Here is a 17,918-nt window from a genome sequence, read left to right as displayed (position 1 = left end):
TCCTGCAATGCATCTTTAACCAGTGATGCCATTATTTTACTCGGAACAGAAATTAAACTAAGTGGTCTGTAAATACTTGTGTCACCCTTCAATCCCCCTTTGTGAATTGGGGATACATTTGCACATCTCCAGTCCGTGGGGACCTCCCCTGAGTCCAAGGATGCTCTCATAATTATGGCTAAGGGTTTGCTTAGTTGCTTTGCCGCCTCCTTTAATATAACTGGATAGATCCCATCCACCCCCAAGTGCCTTTCTTATGTTTAACTTCAACAATTTCTTCTCCACTTTGCTCTCAGTTATTACAAAATCATTAAGCACCCTGCTACAATTTGATAACCTTCTGCCATTTTCAAACCTTAATAACTCCTCACATGTGATGTAGATGCAAAATACTCATTTAATTTGTTTGCTATCTGAGCAGGATCATCAACAGTCCAACCATTGATATCAAGTGAACCAATCAAATTTATACCCTTCCTTTTAGAGTTTATATAAGTAAAGAAATCCTTGCTGTTTTTCTTAGCATCCTTTGCAAAAGATTTCTCGTAATCTGCCTTCGCCTGCGTAACCTCCTTTGTGACCTGATTACAGACTAGCTTATATCTGCCATAGACTTCTTTTTTTTTTTTTTTTTTTTTTTGTAGTTGTTGGCGCATAGGCTTCTGTGGCCATAATGCACCTTCCAAGGTTTTTGCAATACTCTGATCCAACCCTGAGGCGGGAATCGAATCCGTGACCTTTGTGTTGCCAGGCAGACACTTTACCCACCCGGCTAGCCCTGTCAGCCATAGGCTTCTGAGTCACTTGATAATTTATATGCATCCCATGCATTTTTCTTCTCTGTCACGAATCTCATTAGTTCATTTGATAACCATTTAGGCCTAAACCTTGAACAATATTTCTTAATAGGTATGAAACTTTTAGTAGCTTCCACGATTAATTCCTTGAATGCTTCGCAATTAGAATTTACTGTTGGTAACATCGTCAGTTGATCTCACTGTACGGAATTTAAAAACTGTGTGAGACCACTGTACTCACCTTTACGGAAGCAAAAACCCTTTCCTTTACCCCTGATGATAATTATATATCTTTAAGTAAATCCCACATCAGTACACTGCCACCTAGTGGTTCCTTTATCGGCAAATTCTTAATACACGAATGATCACTGCTGATAACCAGATCAAGAGTATTACCCTCTCTGGTTGCTTTTCGAACATGCTGCTGCAGAAAACAATCATCCAATAAATCCACAAAAATCTTACTAGTGTGTGAGTGACCAAACCACAAGTTCCAGTCAATATCTGAGAAGTTAAAATCCCCCATTATAAGACATTCTGATTTACTAGCCCACTCTATTTCTCTGTACAACTGTTCATTGTACCCATTCGAGTCATTAGGCCTATAACACACTCCTACTCTTATTTTTGGTTTTGCAGTGCTTATATCACACCATACTGACTCAACGGTGCACTGTTCATCTATATCAACTGGATGCACTTTTACTTTATGTTTTTCTTAATTAACAGCATGACATCTCCTCCCTTCCTATCCTGTCTATCCTTTCTGTACAGAAAGGATAGATCTCGATGGGTGGATGGAATCTATCCAGTTATATTAAAGGAGGCGGCAAAGGAAGCAAGCAAATCCTTAGCCATAATTATGAGAGCTTCCCTGGACTCAGGGGAGGTACCCATGGACTGGAGATGTGCAAATGTGACCCCCAATCCACAAAGGAGGATCAAAGGGAGACACAGGTAATTACAGACCTGTTAGTTTAACTTCTGTTCCAGGGAAATTAATGGAGGCACTGGTTAAAGAAGCATTGCAGGATCACCTAGACAAGACTTCAGTTATAGCTTGGACACAGCAAGGGTTTGTTAACGGGAAGTCTTGTCTGGCTAATTTGATTGGATACTATGATGTAGTCACAAAGGAATTGGATGCAGAGAATAACTTTGATATCATATATTTGGATCTTAGAAAAGCCTTTGATACTGTTGCACATGGAAGACTGCTACACAAATTGGAGCAGTGTGGCATTGGAGGCAAATTGCTGCTATGGATAAAGGGATGGTTGAGCGGGAGAAGACAGAGAGTGGTAATCAATGGACACTGCTCTTCGTGGAATAATGTTATTTGTGGAGTCCCTCAAGGTTCAGTGTTTTCTCCATTGTTGTTTTCTCTATTTATAAATGATATTGATGATGGTTTATCAGGCTTAGTGTCCAAGTTTGCAGACGATACAAAGGTTGGCAGGGTTGCTAATGACACTAATGACAGTACACTGCTGGAACAGGATCTAGAAAAGTTGAGCAGATGGGCTGAGAGGTGGCAAATGAAGTTTAACATTGACAAATGTAAAGTACTACATATGGGAAGCAGTAATCCCAGGGTAACGTATCAGCTCTATGGTACCACACTGACATTGGTAGAGAATGAAAAGGACCTGGAGATAATTGTGCAGGCAGATTTGAAGTTTTCTGAGCAGTGCAGACAGTCTGCAAGAGTAGCTCATGGTGTCTTGTCAATGATATACAGGAATGTTTCTAACAGTGATAAGGAGGTGATTATCCCCTTGTATAAGGCAATGTTCAGACCACACCTTGAGTACTGTATACAGGTCTGGAGGCCTCATTTTAAGAAGGATGTAGAGCTGTTGGAACAAGTACAGAGAAGTGCAACAGGATTAGTGAATGGAACAAAGGGTTGCTTTTATGAAGAAAGGCTAAAGTTTTGCAAATTACAGTGTCTGGAGACTAGGCACCTGCGAGGTGATCTGATTGAGGTGTATAAAGCCTTGAATGGTTTGAGCATGCTCAATGCTGATGGGATTCCTCCTCTTGCTCAGAATAATCACCTGAGAGGGCATAAATTCAAATTGAGGAAAGACGGATGTAGGATAGATATGCGGAAGTTTGTCTTTAGCCAGCGGGTGGTTGATTGCTGGAACAAACTTCTGTCGTTGTAGAAGTTGATAGCTTAAATAGATTCAAGGCAGAACTTGACAAACATTTGGAACGAGTGGATGGGTGAAATAAGGGGTTGTTTTTTTTTTTGTCTGATGCTATATAAGCTTGCTTTCTTGCAACATGTGCCTTTGCTAATGCTAAAGAAATACTGTTCAAGGTTTAGGTCTAAATGAATGCAAGATGAACGTAAAGCATATAAATTATCAGGCAATACAGAAGGTTATGGTAGATATAAGCTACTCTAATCAATTCACAAAGGAGGTTAGGCAAGAGAAGGCAGATTACAAGAAATCTTTGGCAGAGGATGCAAAGGAAAACAGCAAAAACTTCTTTACTTATGTAAACTCTAGAAGGACGGGGATGAATCAAATTGGTCCACTTGATATCAGTGGTTCGAATATTGACGATTCTGCTCAGATTGCTGAAAATAGGGCATGAGTGTTTTTTGCATCTACATTCATACATGATGAATTCTGAAGTGGAGTGGAAGAAAGTGGAGGCCAGAAGTTTATCGAACTCTAATAGGGAGCTAAATGATTTTGTTATAACTCAGAGAAAGTGGAAAATTCTGATGGGAAAAAAGAATCCCATTAGAATTCAGTACGTTCATCCCATTCAAGGCCTTATACACCTCAATCAGATCACCTCGCAGGTGCTCTAAGGGATAATCTCAAAGGGATAATCTCTTAAGTCAAATAGTCTTTTAATTTATATATCTTAAAAAATTAGATATATTTTTTTAGTTAATTAGTAGTATAATGGTTACAATAAACCTTTATAATGGAGGCCAGATGTACACACCTTTGGCCCCAGCCATATAAATGAAAATTTATATATATTTAAAACAGCTCATAAATATATTACCAAGTAAGAATAAAATTGTCAATAAATTCATATATATCATTCTTACCTTAGCTAAAATCATCATTTCCAATATCATCCTAACAGGATGAGGAAATAATTTTGCATATGTCAGAGCTATTCTCACAAACACAGTGTGAAAAAGATGATTTCGCACATTTAATGCAGGATTTTGATTATTATTGTTGTTGTTATTATTATTGAATCTTGGTTGATGATTGTTGTCTGCTGGATTGCCATTGATAACAGCCAGATCTGGCAGTGCATTATTATTTCCAGACATGATAGATAATTTATGATTACCTAAAAGAAATTAAAGAAATGTATCAATCTATTTTTAAATTATCTACACAATAATTTTAGAATGACGGAAAATAATACTATCAAAATCCACACTCCAAATATATGCTTGCCTTTATAAATATCTACTTAAATTTAATAATCCACTTTTAAAAAAAGTTAACACATATAACCTATACAGTGGGGCCCCAACATCCGATGGTAATTCGTTCCACAAAACCCATTGTAAGTTGAAACCAATAATACATTGATTTCTTGTAATTCATCCCACAACAACACATAAAATAGGTATTTCTTGCATGTTATACTTCATTTTTACATTAAAAATGAGTTTTTTTTATAAAGATGACTTAATAGTCATAAAACATCTTAAAAAAAAAAAAAAACTTGAAGTGCAGAACTGATGAAATTAATATCAATGGGACTATATCAAGCGTCACACGTCTTTTCAGTCTTTTGTTGCTACTGGCAAAGAACTATCCAAATGGACTGATTTTGAAGACTTTTTTGTTGTTGTTGTGGGGGTTTGATGGTGCATAAGCTGCTTTGGCTATAATTATTCAGTTATTATATGAATATATGAGAAATTCTTGCAATGTCAGAAAAGACTGAAATCAGAAACGATTAGACTCCAATTTGCTTCAGAAAGTTGAAAAATTCAGGAATATTTGCATTGTCACCAATGACATTCTCTGGAGTTACTGGTTTCTGAAGGTTAACCAATGATAGCAGGGTTGTATTTCTGTCTTGTTTATAGTATGGCCATTCAATGAGAATGTGTTTAACAGTCAGATTTACAGCGACATTTTTGTAGTTTCCTGAAATCCAGTGTCACTCTCCATAATTTTCTCCAACTCTTGTAGCTCCTCTGTTGTTAGCTCACACCCATGAGCATCAATAAGGACCTCCGCATCCTCTTCGCCAACCTCCCTCCAGACCCACTGATTTACCAAGAGTGACAATATCGTCTGTCAAAGCACCATCATCTTCAAATTCGTCAAGGTTACGAATAATTAAAAGCCAGATCTTTTTCCAGGCTGAATTTAAGCACCTGGTGGAAACATCATTCCAAGAACTTACAATCAGCCTCACACAGTCCAGCATATTGAACTTCGACCTCCAGGGTGAGAGCATTTTCACCAGAGGCTGCTGCAAAGCAACTTGCACACATTTTCGTGGTGTAGATTTTCTTGAAGTTTGCAACCACTTGCTGGTTTGGTTGAAGAAGAGGAGTGGTTGGTGTTGGGTGGCAAAATTTTGACTTGAACAAAGTAAAATTGTACCTGAGGAGCTTGAACAAGGTTGGGATCATTGGCCTGGCACATTATCCAGCAGTGCTTTCACAGGATAGGAAGCTTATTTTTCTCAAAATAACTCTTCACTGAAGGACAGAAAACTTCAAGCTCCCATTCATTGAAGACATATCCTGTAACCCAGGCCTTCTTGTTACTGCACCAAAACACTCCCAACATGCATTTTTCAACCTTTTATTGTTTAAAAACTATGGGGTATTAGAGTGATACGCAAGCAAAAGCTTCAACTTAAAATCTCAAGAGTCATTGGCACCCAACAGAAGAGCGAGCCTATCTTTAATAGGCTTATGCCCAGGTAAACTAGCCTCATGCTTAGTGAAGTATGTGTTCCTGGGCATTCGCTTCCAGAAGAGGCCGATTTCATAAATTTTAAAAACCTGATGGGAAAGATAACCCTCCTGATCAACTAACTCTTGGAATTCAATTTTAATGGTCTCAGCTGCTTTATTATCAGCACTGGATGCCTCCCCATGCCTTTCAACATTTTTGTTATTCGCCCTTTTTTTTTTTTGAAGTGCTCGAACCAGCTTATACTGGTTTAAAGTCTTCAAAGCACACAGCACTGCCACTGGTTGATGGAGCTTGAAGTTTCAGATCATCATAGATCTGAAACAATCAAATGAGTGATGTTCCCTGCACTGCATGTTGAACGATAATGTTGAAAAAAATGCTAATTGGTTCAGAACAATCATACGAGTGATGTTCCGTGCACCACGCGTCTGAAGATTTCCACCATGTATCATTCCAGCTATATTGGAAAGCCCTCGGTACCTGCAAATATCATTGGTCCTTAAAATAAAAGATCGTATGGATGGTACATCGATTCTTGAGAATATCGGATGTCAATGTCATCATAAGTCGAGGCTCTACTGTATTAGGTTAACCTAAGTTAACCTAATACAGTGGTTGTACCTATATAGACTATTTCAAAAAGAAATAACCGCTTTCAAAAAATCATAAAAATAAAAACTAGCATTTATAAACTGAGATGCTTGTATACAGAAGAATCTCTGAAAGTTTCCCCTCGACCCAGCCAATTCTTAATATGAACCCACAAGGTTATAACAACAGATTTCAATTTGATAGTCCATCCTGATCTATGGATTTTTATGAAATTTGTTATTTGTGTTGAGCCATCCCAAATTTCATTAAAATTAGACAACAGAAATCTAGCAATTATTTCTTTTTCCATGGATTTTCATGAAAATTAGCATTATGTTGTATTAAAATAATAATGATACAAATAAAGGATTGTACAGTTATTGTGAAAAAACTGAAACACTGTAAAGTGCAGTAGATCTGATACAAAATTCAGGTACTCCAAGTGTAACATAACATTCGACTTTCCACTGATAGTATCAATGGACAAAACTTTCCCCATACCATAATACCACCTCCAGATGCTTGGGTTTTCTTAACAAGGCAAGCAGGGTCCATCGCTTCTGTGAGATTCTTGCCACACTCTCTATACCTACCATACATACTTTAAGTGAAGTTCTTCCACTCTTGAAATTATGTTTTTCTGCTACATTTACATCTCTGAGATTAGCATTAGTTGAGGCATATGATGCAAGAAAACAGGCTTATACAGCCAGCATAAGCCAAAAAAAAAAAAAAAAAAACCTTCCCACAACAGATGGAAGTTGTTCCAGCAATCAACTACCCGCTGGCTAAAGGCAAACTTCCACACATCTACGGGTTCTTAGGTTCTTAGTCTGAGCAAGTAGAAGTATCCCGTCAGCACTGATCCTGCTCAAACCATTCAAGGTCTTATACACCTCAATCAAATCACCTCCCAGGTGCCTAGTCTCCAGATGCTGCAACTTACAAAAACTTAAGCCTTTCTTCATAAGTGCACCTGTGTTCCTCTCACCAATCTTGTTGCCCTTCTCTGTACTCATTCTAGCAACTCTACATCCTTCCTAAAATGAGATGTGGAAGAACAGCTTGCTTTCCAGTCATTAAAAACTTTTGAGATGGATGCTTTTGAGAACGAGGTTGTCTTTCATTTCTTGAATTGTGGCTTCTGCTAAAAGTGCATCCACAATAAGACTTTTTTCAAATCTAATAGATCACGTTTCCCCCATTCTGGCTTCAGATCATTGTAGTTGAACAGCCTGTGCAGTTCAACTGCAACTAATGCATCACAGTTTTCTTTGCATTTATTCACATTTCTTCTGTCTTAATAAAAAAATTCTTATTTAGTATTAGTATTGACCATATGGTGCAAGGAAGACTAAGGCTTTTGCTGCACCAGCCAAAAAAAAAAAAAAAAGAAAGTAAAATAGTATATAAAATAAATAAATAATAAAGGAAATAAACAACCTATGCATTTCCCTCCTCCTGTAGACAACTATCTGACCTTTGAATTTTCCCAAAATGTCAGCCTCAACCACACAAGTAACTTATTTCGGTAATTTATAACTCGCTGACTAAAATAAAACTTCCTGCAATCCAGTCTAAATTTCTTCCCCCCCATAACTTGAATTTATGGCCCCTAGTTCTAGGATCATTTATAACCATGAAAATTTCGTCCTCGTTCATTTTACTTTTGCCGCTCAGAGCCTTAAACACCTCAATCAAGTCTCCTCTAAGGTGTCTAGTTTCCAAGTTGTGCAACCCACATATTCAGTCTTTCCTCAAATGGATGTCCTTTTGCCCATCTCACCAAGCGAGCTGCACATCTTTGAACACTTTCGAGAAGCTCAATGTCTTTTTTTAGGTGCGGTCTCCACACTTGAACACAGTATTCCAAGTGTGGTCTAGCAATAGCCTTGTATAATGGGATTATGACAACCTTATCTCTCTCTATTAGCAAATGTTCGATAAATCATCGATAGGACACTATGGGCCTTCCTTGCAAAACCTGTCTACAATGCTCAGAGAACTTCATGTCTGACCCTATCAAAACTTCAAGTCCCTTTCTTCCACTACATACTTTAGTTCAACTCCACCAAGTGTATAAGTTATTTTGGGGTTACTGTTCCCAGGTGTAAGACCTTGCATTTTTCTGAATTAAAGCATAGCTGCCACTTTTTTTGACCATCCCTGAAGTCTTATCTAGGTCACCCTGAAGAAGCTTTGCTTGGCAGTAATCATTAACTACTCTACCAATCTTTACACCCTCTGCAAAGTTAGACATCAAGCCTTCTATCTGTTCATCGATGTCATTTAAGAAAATCAAAAACAACAGTGGTCCCAATACTGATACTTGGGGAACCTCACATTTAGCATTAGTTGAGGCATATGATGCAAGAAAGCAAGCTTATACAGCATCAGCAAAGAAAAAAAAAAAAAAAAACCCTTCCCATTTCACCCATCCAGTCACTCCAAATGTTTGTCTAGTTCAGCCATAAATTTATTTTAAGTATCAACTTCCACAACAACAGATGGAAGTCTGTTCCAACAATCAACTAATCGCTGGCTAAAGGCAAACTTCCACACATCTATTCTACAACTGTCTTTTCTCAATTTGAATCTATGCCCCCCCTCAGGTTCTTAACCTCAGCAAGTGGAAGTATCCGAACAGCATTGAGCCTGCTCCAAACATTCAAGGCCTTGTACATCTCAATCAGATCACCTAGAAGGTGCTTAATCTCTAGATGCTGCAACTTACAGAATTTAAGCCTCTCCTGGTAAGAAAAGCCCTTTGTTCCTCTCACCAATCTTGCCGCCCTTCTCTGTACTCATTCTAGCAACTCTACATCATTCCTAAAATGAAGCCTCCAAGACCTGTACGCAGTACTCATAAATTCAAATTGAGGAAAGATGTTTGCAGAATAGATGTGCAGAAGTTTCCTTCAGCTAAGAAGTGGTTGATTGCTGGAACAAGCTTCTGTCCAGTGTTGTGGAAGCAGATGGTGTGAATAAATTCAAAGAACTAAATAAACTATTGGAAGCAATGGCTAGATGAAATGTTATTTTTTTTTGCTGATGCTGTAAGGCTTGCTTTCTAGCATCATTAATCTTATAAGTTCATCAATCTTATAAGTCCACCAGACATGAATGGTTTATCTGTCGATGATCCTATTCAGGTTTCTGATAAACTGAAGAGGTGTTTTACATCTACATTTGCATAAAAGTAATTTTTTAGGGACTGGGATCCAGAAGTGTATCAAATTCTTTGTGATAACTGAGAGGAAAGTGAAACAGATACTGCTGAAGCTATTTATTTAATGATCATAAATGTTATGCAGATCATAACATTTTGGGTGCATTCATTTGTTTTTAGATTAATTGCATTTTTTTTTTTTTTTTTTTTACTTTTCTGGATTAGTAGAAGTGAAAAGTAAATAGAATTAATTAACTATCAATTAATTATTACAATTATAACGTTACAGAACATTTAACTCCATAGTTTTATGTTCTGTAAACTTAGCTATTCAAAAAGGAGGTTAGACAGGCAAAGGCAGATTATGAGAAATCTTTGGCAAAGGTTACAAAGAAAAACAGCAAAGAGTTCTTTACTTATGTAAACTCTAGAAGGAAGGGGATGAATCTGATTGGTCCACTTGATATCGATGGTTCAACTGTTGATGATCCTGCTCAGATAACTAACAAACTAAATGAATATTTTGCATTGAACATTCACACATGAGGAGTTATTCAGCGAGGGGAATGCCAGAGGTGTATTCAACTCTGGCAGTAAGCTAGATAATCTTGTAATAACTGAGAGTAAAGTGGAGGAGAAATTGTTGAAGATAAATACAAGAAAGGCACCTGAGGTGGATGGGATCTATCCAGCAAAGGAAGTAAGCAAACCCTTAGCCATAATTATGAGAGCTTCCTTGGATCTCAGGGGAAGTACCCACAGACTGGAGATGTGCAAATGTGACCCCAATTCACAAAGGAGGATCAAAGGCCGACACAAGTAATTATAGACCTGTGAGTTTAATTTCTGTTCCAGGAAAATTAATGGAGGCAATGGTTAAAGAAGCACTGCAGGATCATCTATACAGGACTTCAGTTATAACTCGGACACAGCATGGTTTTGTTAAGGGGAAGTCACGCCTGACCAATTTGATTAGATACTATGATGCAGTAACAAAAGAGCTGGATGCAGGGAATAACTTTGATATTATATACTTGGATCTTAGAAAGGCTTTTGATACTGTTGTACATGGAAGACTGCTGCACAAATTGGAGCAGTGTGGCATTGGAGGCAAATTGCTGCTATGGATAAAGGGGGTGGTTGAGGGGGAGAAGACGGAGAGTGGTAATCAATGGACACTGCTCATCGTGGACTAATTTTATTAGTGGAGTTCCTCAGGGTTCAGTGTTGGGTCCATTATTGTTTTCTGTATTTAATGTCCAAGTTTGCAGATGATACAAAGGTTGGCAGGGTTGTTAAGGATACTACTGATGCTATGCTGCTGCTGCAACAGGATCTGGAAAGGTTGAGCAGATGGGCTGAGAGGTGGCAAATGAAGTTTAACATTGACAAATGTAAAGTACTACATATGGAAAACAGCAACCCCAGAGTGACGTATCAAATCTATGGTACTACACTGACAGTGGTAGAGAATGAAAAGAACCTGGGGGTAATTGTGCAGGCAGATATGAAGTTCTCTGAGCAGTGCAGACGGGCTGCAAGAGTAGCTCATGGTGTCTTGTGAATGATATACAGGAATTTTTCTAGCAGGGATAAGGAGGTGATTATTCCCTTGTATAAGGCAATGGTCAGGCCACACTTTGAGTACTGTATATGGTCTGGAGGCCTCATTTCAAGAAGGATGTAGAGCTGCTGGAACGAGTACAGAGAAGGGCAACAAGATTAGTGAATGGAACAAAGGGTTGCTCTTACAAAGAAAGGCTTAAGTTTTGCAAATTACAGTGTCTGGAGACTAGGCACTGGTGAGGTGATCTGATAGAGGTGTATAAAGCCTTGAATGGTTTGAGCATGCTCAATGCTGATGGGATTCTTCCTCTTGCTCAGAATAATCACCTGAGAGGGCATAAATTCAAATTGAGGAAAATTCAAATTGAGGAAAGACAGATGTAGGATAGATGTGCGGAAATTTTCCTTTAACCAGCGGGCAGTTGGTTGGTGGAACAGATTTCCATCCCTTGTGGTGGAAGTTGACAGCCTAAATAAATTTAAGGCTTGGCTGGACAGGTATTTCGAACGAATGGTGGGGTGAAGTGGAAGTTTTTTTTTTTTTTTTTTGGCTGATGCTGCATAAGCTTGCTTTCTTGCATCATATGCCTCTGCTAATGCTAATTTAATTACAACTGTATATTCATTGCACTCCTCCCATATATTTTTGAATCTCTCTCTTTCTCTCTCTTCCCCCATATATATATATATATATATATATATATATATATATCTCCAAAAATAAAATCACATTCATGAGTTTTACATAACAGTACAATCAACTGGTACGCAGACTATCTAAAGCTAAAATTACCACATTAAGAATGCTACTGAGTCTATGAATTGCTTCTTTTTTTTGCACACAATTCGTATGGGAAAAATAAATAATAATTGCCAGATTTTGTCTGATTTTAACAAAATTTTGAAAAGGCTCAAAAAATGTTTTTAAAAGGACCAAATATATAATTTGAGGAAAATCCATCCCCTGCAAGTTTACATGCAGACAGACAGACATATGTATAGCCAGATATGGTGAAGACAACAGGTGCATATACATATATATTTGACCCCAGGGGCTCACATTGGTGAGTATGGGTTTGGCATACCCAGGGTCTTGAGCTGGATATCATCATTCTTCTCTTTCTTGGTGATTCCCTTCTTTTTTCTCTCTCTCTCTCTCTCTCTCTCTCTCTCTCTCTCTCTCTCTCTCTCTCTCTGTCTCCGCGTGACTCAATTTTTTTTTGACTGGTGCAGCATAAGCCTTAGGCCTCCTTGCACCATATGGCCCCTAATAATAATAATATTTATATACAGTATATGCAAATGTGCCTAAAACAGCACCTGGGGTGGATGACATTTTTCTAATTATATTAAGGTTTTTCAATTGTATTGATGGAGGCAGCAAAAGGGATAAGTAAACCTTTTAACTATTATAAGAGGATTTTCTGTTCCATAGTGCCCTCCTCTGAATTCCTTGGATTCAGGGGAGAGCACTATGGAATGGAGATGTGTGAATTTATCTCCAGTTCACAAAAGGAAAATTAAAGGGTGACATGAGTATCAATTCAATTTACAATTTATTTCTCTACCTCTTGTAGTTAAATGCTACCTGAGCTTTTGGCTAATCCACATTACAGACATTATTAATAAATATACATATACACAAAACAAAAAAAAATCATTCATATGGCCCAATGAGACATATATACAACATTCAGGTAAGGTTACCATGTTTAAAATTTCATCCTCGAAAAACAACTCTTAAATAAATATTACATAAATTCCATAAAATCATACCATAAAGCATTGTGTGCACTGTATAATAAAACAATCATATACACGTATTCACAATCTCCTAAAGGAACCCGTATTTGCATATACTGTATTCAACTGTAAACCTATACACCTAAATGTAAATATCTACATATACACAACTTATTTACATATATATACAACAATCATATGATATTTACATATTTATAATCATATTTTCAGTCCATACATATTTACAATTTCATATTTACATATTACATATTTTTGTTTTTATCATTGTTTTGTTCGGATTTTTTTTTTTTTTTTTTTGGCTGGTGCAGCATAAGCCATAGGCTCTCTTGCACCATACGGCCGTTACTAATACTAATCTCTTAAAAGAATATATATTCATTGTGGTGACATGAGTTCAATGTTCAGAGAAAATAATGCAGTCACTAGATAGAAGCACTGCTGCACAAAAGCAGCATTTTCATTAAGGAAAAGTTACCACAATGGAGAAGTGGATGTTGAGTGGGTTGAATAAAAGGAACTGGATGCACAAAATATATTTTTTTAAATTATATACTTGATTTTAGAAAATCTTTGGATACTGTTTCGCATAAAAGACCGCTGTACAAAACCACCATGTCATTAAGGATAAGTTATTGCAATTGGTAAAGGGATAGTTGAATGAGGAAAGACAGCAGTTATCAATGGACATTGCTCTTCTTGGAATAATGTTATTAGTGGAATTCCCAAGTTTCAGTGCCAGGACCACTGTTGTTTTTGGTATTTATTACTGAAAGCACATCAGGCTTAATTACCATTAGATGAGGTATATGCTGCAAGAAAGCAAGCTTATACAGAATCAGCCAAAAAAAAAAAAAAAACTTTTCCCATTTTATCCATCCAGTCACTCCAATTGTTTATCTAGTTCAGCCTAAAATTTATTTAAGCTATCAACTTCCACAACAGATGAAAGTCTGTTCCAGCAATCAACTACCCGCTGGTTAAAGGCAAACTTTTGCACATCTATTCTACAACTGTCTTTCCTCAATTTGAATCTATGCCCCCTCAGGTTCTTTAATCTGAGCAAGCAGAAGTATCCCGTCAGCATTGAGCCTGCTCAAACCATTCAAGCCCTTATACGCCTCAATCAGATCACCTCGCAGGTGCCTAGTCTCCAGATGCTACAACTTACAGAACTTAAGCCTTTCTTCGTAAGCACACCCCTTTGTTCCTCTCACCAATCCTTTTGCCCTTCTCTGTACTCATTCTAGCAACTCTACATCCTTCCTTAAAGGAGGCCTCCAGACCTGTATACAGTACACAAGGTGAGGCCTGACCATTGCCTTATACAAAAGGATAATCACCTCCTTGTCTCTGCTAGCAAAATTCCTATATATCATATTGACAAAACTCCATGACCTTCTCTGGCAGCGCGTCCACACTGCTCAGAGAACTTCCTATCTCAATGCACAATTACCTCCAGGTCTTTTTTATTCTCCACATCCATGTGTGTAATACCACAGAGTTGGTACATTTCTCTTGGGTTACTGCTACCCATATGGAGTACTTTGCATTTGTCAATGATAAACTTCAGTTGTCACTTCTGAGCCCATCTGCCTAACTTTTCTAGATCCTGTTGCAGTAGCATACTGTCTTTACTGTCATTAACAACCCTGCCAACCTTTGCATCATCCGCAAACTTGGACATTAAGTTGATATACCTTCGTCAACGTCATTGATATATATAAAAAACAACAATGGGTCCAGCACTGACCACTGGGGAACTCCGCTAATAACATTAGTCCACGTAGAGCAGTGTCCACTTATTACCACTCTCTGTCATCTCCCACTTAACCATCCCTTTATCCATTGCAGTAACTTGCCCTTAATGCCATACCGCTCCAATCTGTACAGCAGTCTTTGATGTGCAATAGTATCAAAAGCTTTCCTGAAATCCAAGTATATGATATCAAAATTATTTTTTGCATCCAGTTCCTTTGTAACCACATCATAGTATCCAATCAAGTTGGTCAAACAAGATTTCCCCATGCTGTGTCTGAACTATTACTGCTGTCTTGTCTAGGTGATCCTGTATCACCTCCTTAACCAGCGATGCCATTATTCTCCCCAGAACAGAAGTTAAGCTAACAGGTCTATAATTATTTGTGTCCCCCTTTGTGAATTGGGGATACATAAGCACATCTCCAGTCCATGGGGACCTCCCCTGACTAAGGATGCTCTCATAAATATGGCTAAGGGTTTTCTTACTTCCCTTACTGCCTCATTTATAACTGGATAGATTCCATCTGCCCCAGGTGCCTTTTTTATATTTAACTTCAACAATTTCTCCTCCACTTTGCTCTCAGTTATTACAAAATCACTTATCGCCCTGTTAGAATTTGATAAACTTCTGGCATTCCCCTCCTTGAATAACTTCTCACGTGTGAATGTAGATGAAAAATACTCATTCAGTTTTATCAGCTACTTGACCAGGATCGTCAATAGTCGAACCATCTATTTTAAGTGGACCAATCTGATTCATCCCCTTACTTCTAGAGTTTACATAAGTAAACTCTTTGCCCTGTTTCTTTGAATCCTTTGCCAAAGATTTCTCATAATCTGCGTTTGCCTGCCTAACCTCCTTTGTGACGATTACAGACTAGCTTATATCTGCTGTAGGCTTCTGTATCACCTGATAATTTATATGCATCCCATGCATTTTTCTTTTCTGCCAAGAGCCTCATTAATTCATTCGACATCCATTTAGGCCTGAACTTTGAACAGTATTTCTTAGTTGGTATGAAAAGCCTGGTAGCGTCCAAGATTAAGCCACTGAAGGCTTCCTATTTAGAATTCACGGTTGGTAACATCATCAGTTGATTCCACTGTATAGAATTTAAAAACCGTCTGAGACCAATGTAGTCACCTTTACGAAAACAAAAACCCTTCCCTTTACCGTTGATGATAGTTTCATCTATCAGTAAATCCCACTTCAGTACACTGTGATCACTGTCATCTAGTGGTTCCTTTATCTGCAAATTCTTAATGCATGAATAATCACTGCTGATAATCAGATCAAGGGTATTACTCCCTCTGGTTGCCTCTCAAACATGTTACTGTAGAAAACAATCCTCCAATAAATCCACAAAAGTCTTGCTAGTTGGTGAGTAACCAACTCACAAGTTGTAGTGAAAATATCTTGAAAGTTGAAATCTCCATTATAAGACATTCTGATTTACTAGTCCAATCTATTTGTCATTACAGCTGTTTGTTCTTCTAATCAGAGTTGTTAGGCCTATAACACACTCCTACTCTCATTTAGCTTTCCCAGTGATTATATCACACCAAACAACAGACTGGCTATCATTGTCAACTGGATGTACTGCCTTTGCTTCTTAACCCAGAGCTAATCTGTCCCTCCTCTCCTGTCTGAACTTTCTGTACACATTGTACTCCCCATGTTCAAATTCTGCATGCCTTATGTCTGAGTTACTTCATGTCACTGATACCCCTACAATGTCAGTATTTGATGACAATCAGTATTTCAAATTCATCAAATTTATATACTATGCTCTTAAAATTGGTGTACATGCAAGTATAGATGCACATGTTCTTACTCTTTGTTACCCAAACCTAGCCCATGTAATTACCTGTTTCATGATGACTAACTGCAGGCCTTGAAATATCCGGACCCTTGCTTTCCAGGATGCTGTGAGTTCCAATAGAAACAGTACAAGTCATTTTCAACTCTGCCTTCGGCTATTTTTAATCTTTTAATCCACATATCCCCACAAGCTAGTAGTTTTGCAAACCACCTAATGCTGCCTCAATTGCATCAGAAAATATTCTTGCATCCTTTCCATTTAAATGTATCTCATCCCTGTAGAAGCAGTCTGTGTTGTTAACAAGCACAGACTATGCTAAGAAAAATTCTCAGCATAGTCCCCATGAGCCTTGCACAATCTCTCCAAAACAAAATTGACTGATCTCCTCCTGTCGTGCCTGGGCAGAATTGCAGTGACTTTCAAATTCAACCCTAACTCACAACTTTCCTCAACTTTGACCTGTACTTGTTAAGCAAGTCAGCAGATCATCTACTCAATGTCATGAGTGCAAATGTGTACAACAATATCACCTTTTGTGCCATTAACAAATGATATCTGCTCTATATCTTCAATCTTTGCCCCTGGCAGATATATCCTGACCCTATTCCACCTATCCTTTTTGCACAATATATTTCCCATTTCCCTGACAATAGAGTCACGAACAATAGCTACCTCCTGTGGGACCAGCACATTCTGCCCTGGGATTGCTGCTGTACTGCCTGATGCTATCAAGTGTGAACTCTGGCATTGAGTTTGGCAGATGAGAGCTTGATGCCCCCCCACTTTAATATCTTCGAGGGCATCCACCCTACTCTCATAAAGGCCCATCATGATGCCGAGCTGGTGCCTTATTTCTTCACACATACCCACACTCTCTCTGCACCAAGCACACACAAAGAAATCCTGCTTGACTATATCATGTTATATTCTAAAAAGATCCTCATTTATTGTGCAAATAGTGCATTTCTTCAGGCCATGATTCATTGGAAAATTATCCCCTTAAGTTCATCCCCGAGCCACAGTATTCCCACTGCTTTTAGCCTGTTACTTTGCCACTCTAGCCTGGTGCATTATTTCCATTTAAATTCATTATAATTGAGAATACTACACTAAATTAAATATATTAAATGCACTACTCTAATTCACTAGTTATGCAGAAATAATAATTTATTGCTGCTAATTTACTCTAATACTACTCTAATTTATGTTATATGTATTACATTATCAAATTTACATTATATGTTAATGTCTAATTTCACAGATTATATGAAGGTTGGCATTGTGGTTATTGACAGGAATCAGAGTATGCTACTGCAACAAGATCTGGAAAGGTTTCACAGATAAGCTGAGAAGTTCAATTGAAGTTTAACAATCATAAATGCAAGCTACTATATATGGGTTGCAATAATCCTAGACTAATGTACCAGCTGTGTGGTTCCTCATTGGGAGCAGTGGCAAATGAACTGGGAGTAATTGCACAGTGAAATATAAAGTTTTCTAAGCAGTGAAAACA

The 17,918-nt window shown here is 37.9% G+C and overlaps 1 protein-coding gene across 2 annotated transcripts in view; it reads right to left on the bottom strand.

Annotated features, from left to right (window-relative positions):
- LOC150077616 (membralin) overlaps positions 1-17,918 on the bottom strand; it is a 280,598-nt gene that overhangs the window by 244,141 nt on the left and 18,539 nt on the right. For both annotated transcript variants that reach the window (XM_090385657.1, XM_090385658.1), the window contains exon 2: positions 3,880-4,133. In XM_090385657.1, coding sequence (XP_090241783.1) covers positions 3,880-4,113 — 234 coding nt within the window. In that variant the 5' untranslated portion in view covers positions 4,114-4,133. The remainder of the gene's footprint in view (positions 1-3,879; positions 4,134-17,918) is intronic.

This window comes from Mastigoproctus giganteus, chromosome 12, assembly GCF_048544385.1.
Source record: "Mastigoproctus giganteus isolate SK-2022 chromosome 12, ASM4854438v1, whole genome shotgun sequence".
Classification (NCBI taxonomy): Eukaryota; Metazoa; Arthropoda; class Arachnida; order Uropygi; family Thelyphonidae; genus Mastigoproctus; species Mastigoproctus giganteus.
Note: the sequence above shows the minus strand (reverse complement) of the source record. Positions and strands in the feature narration are given on the sequence as shown.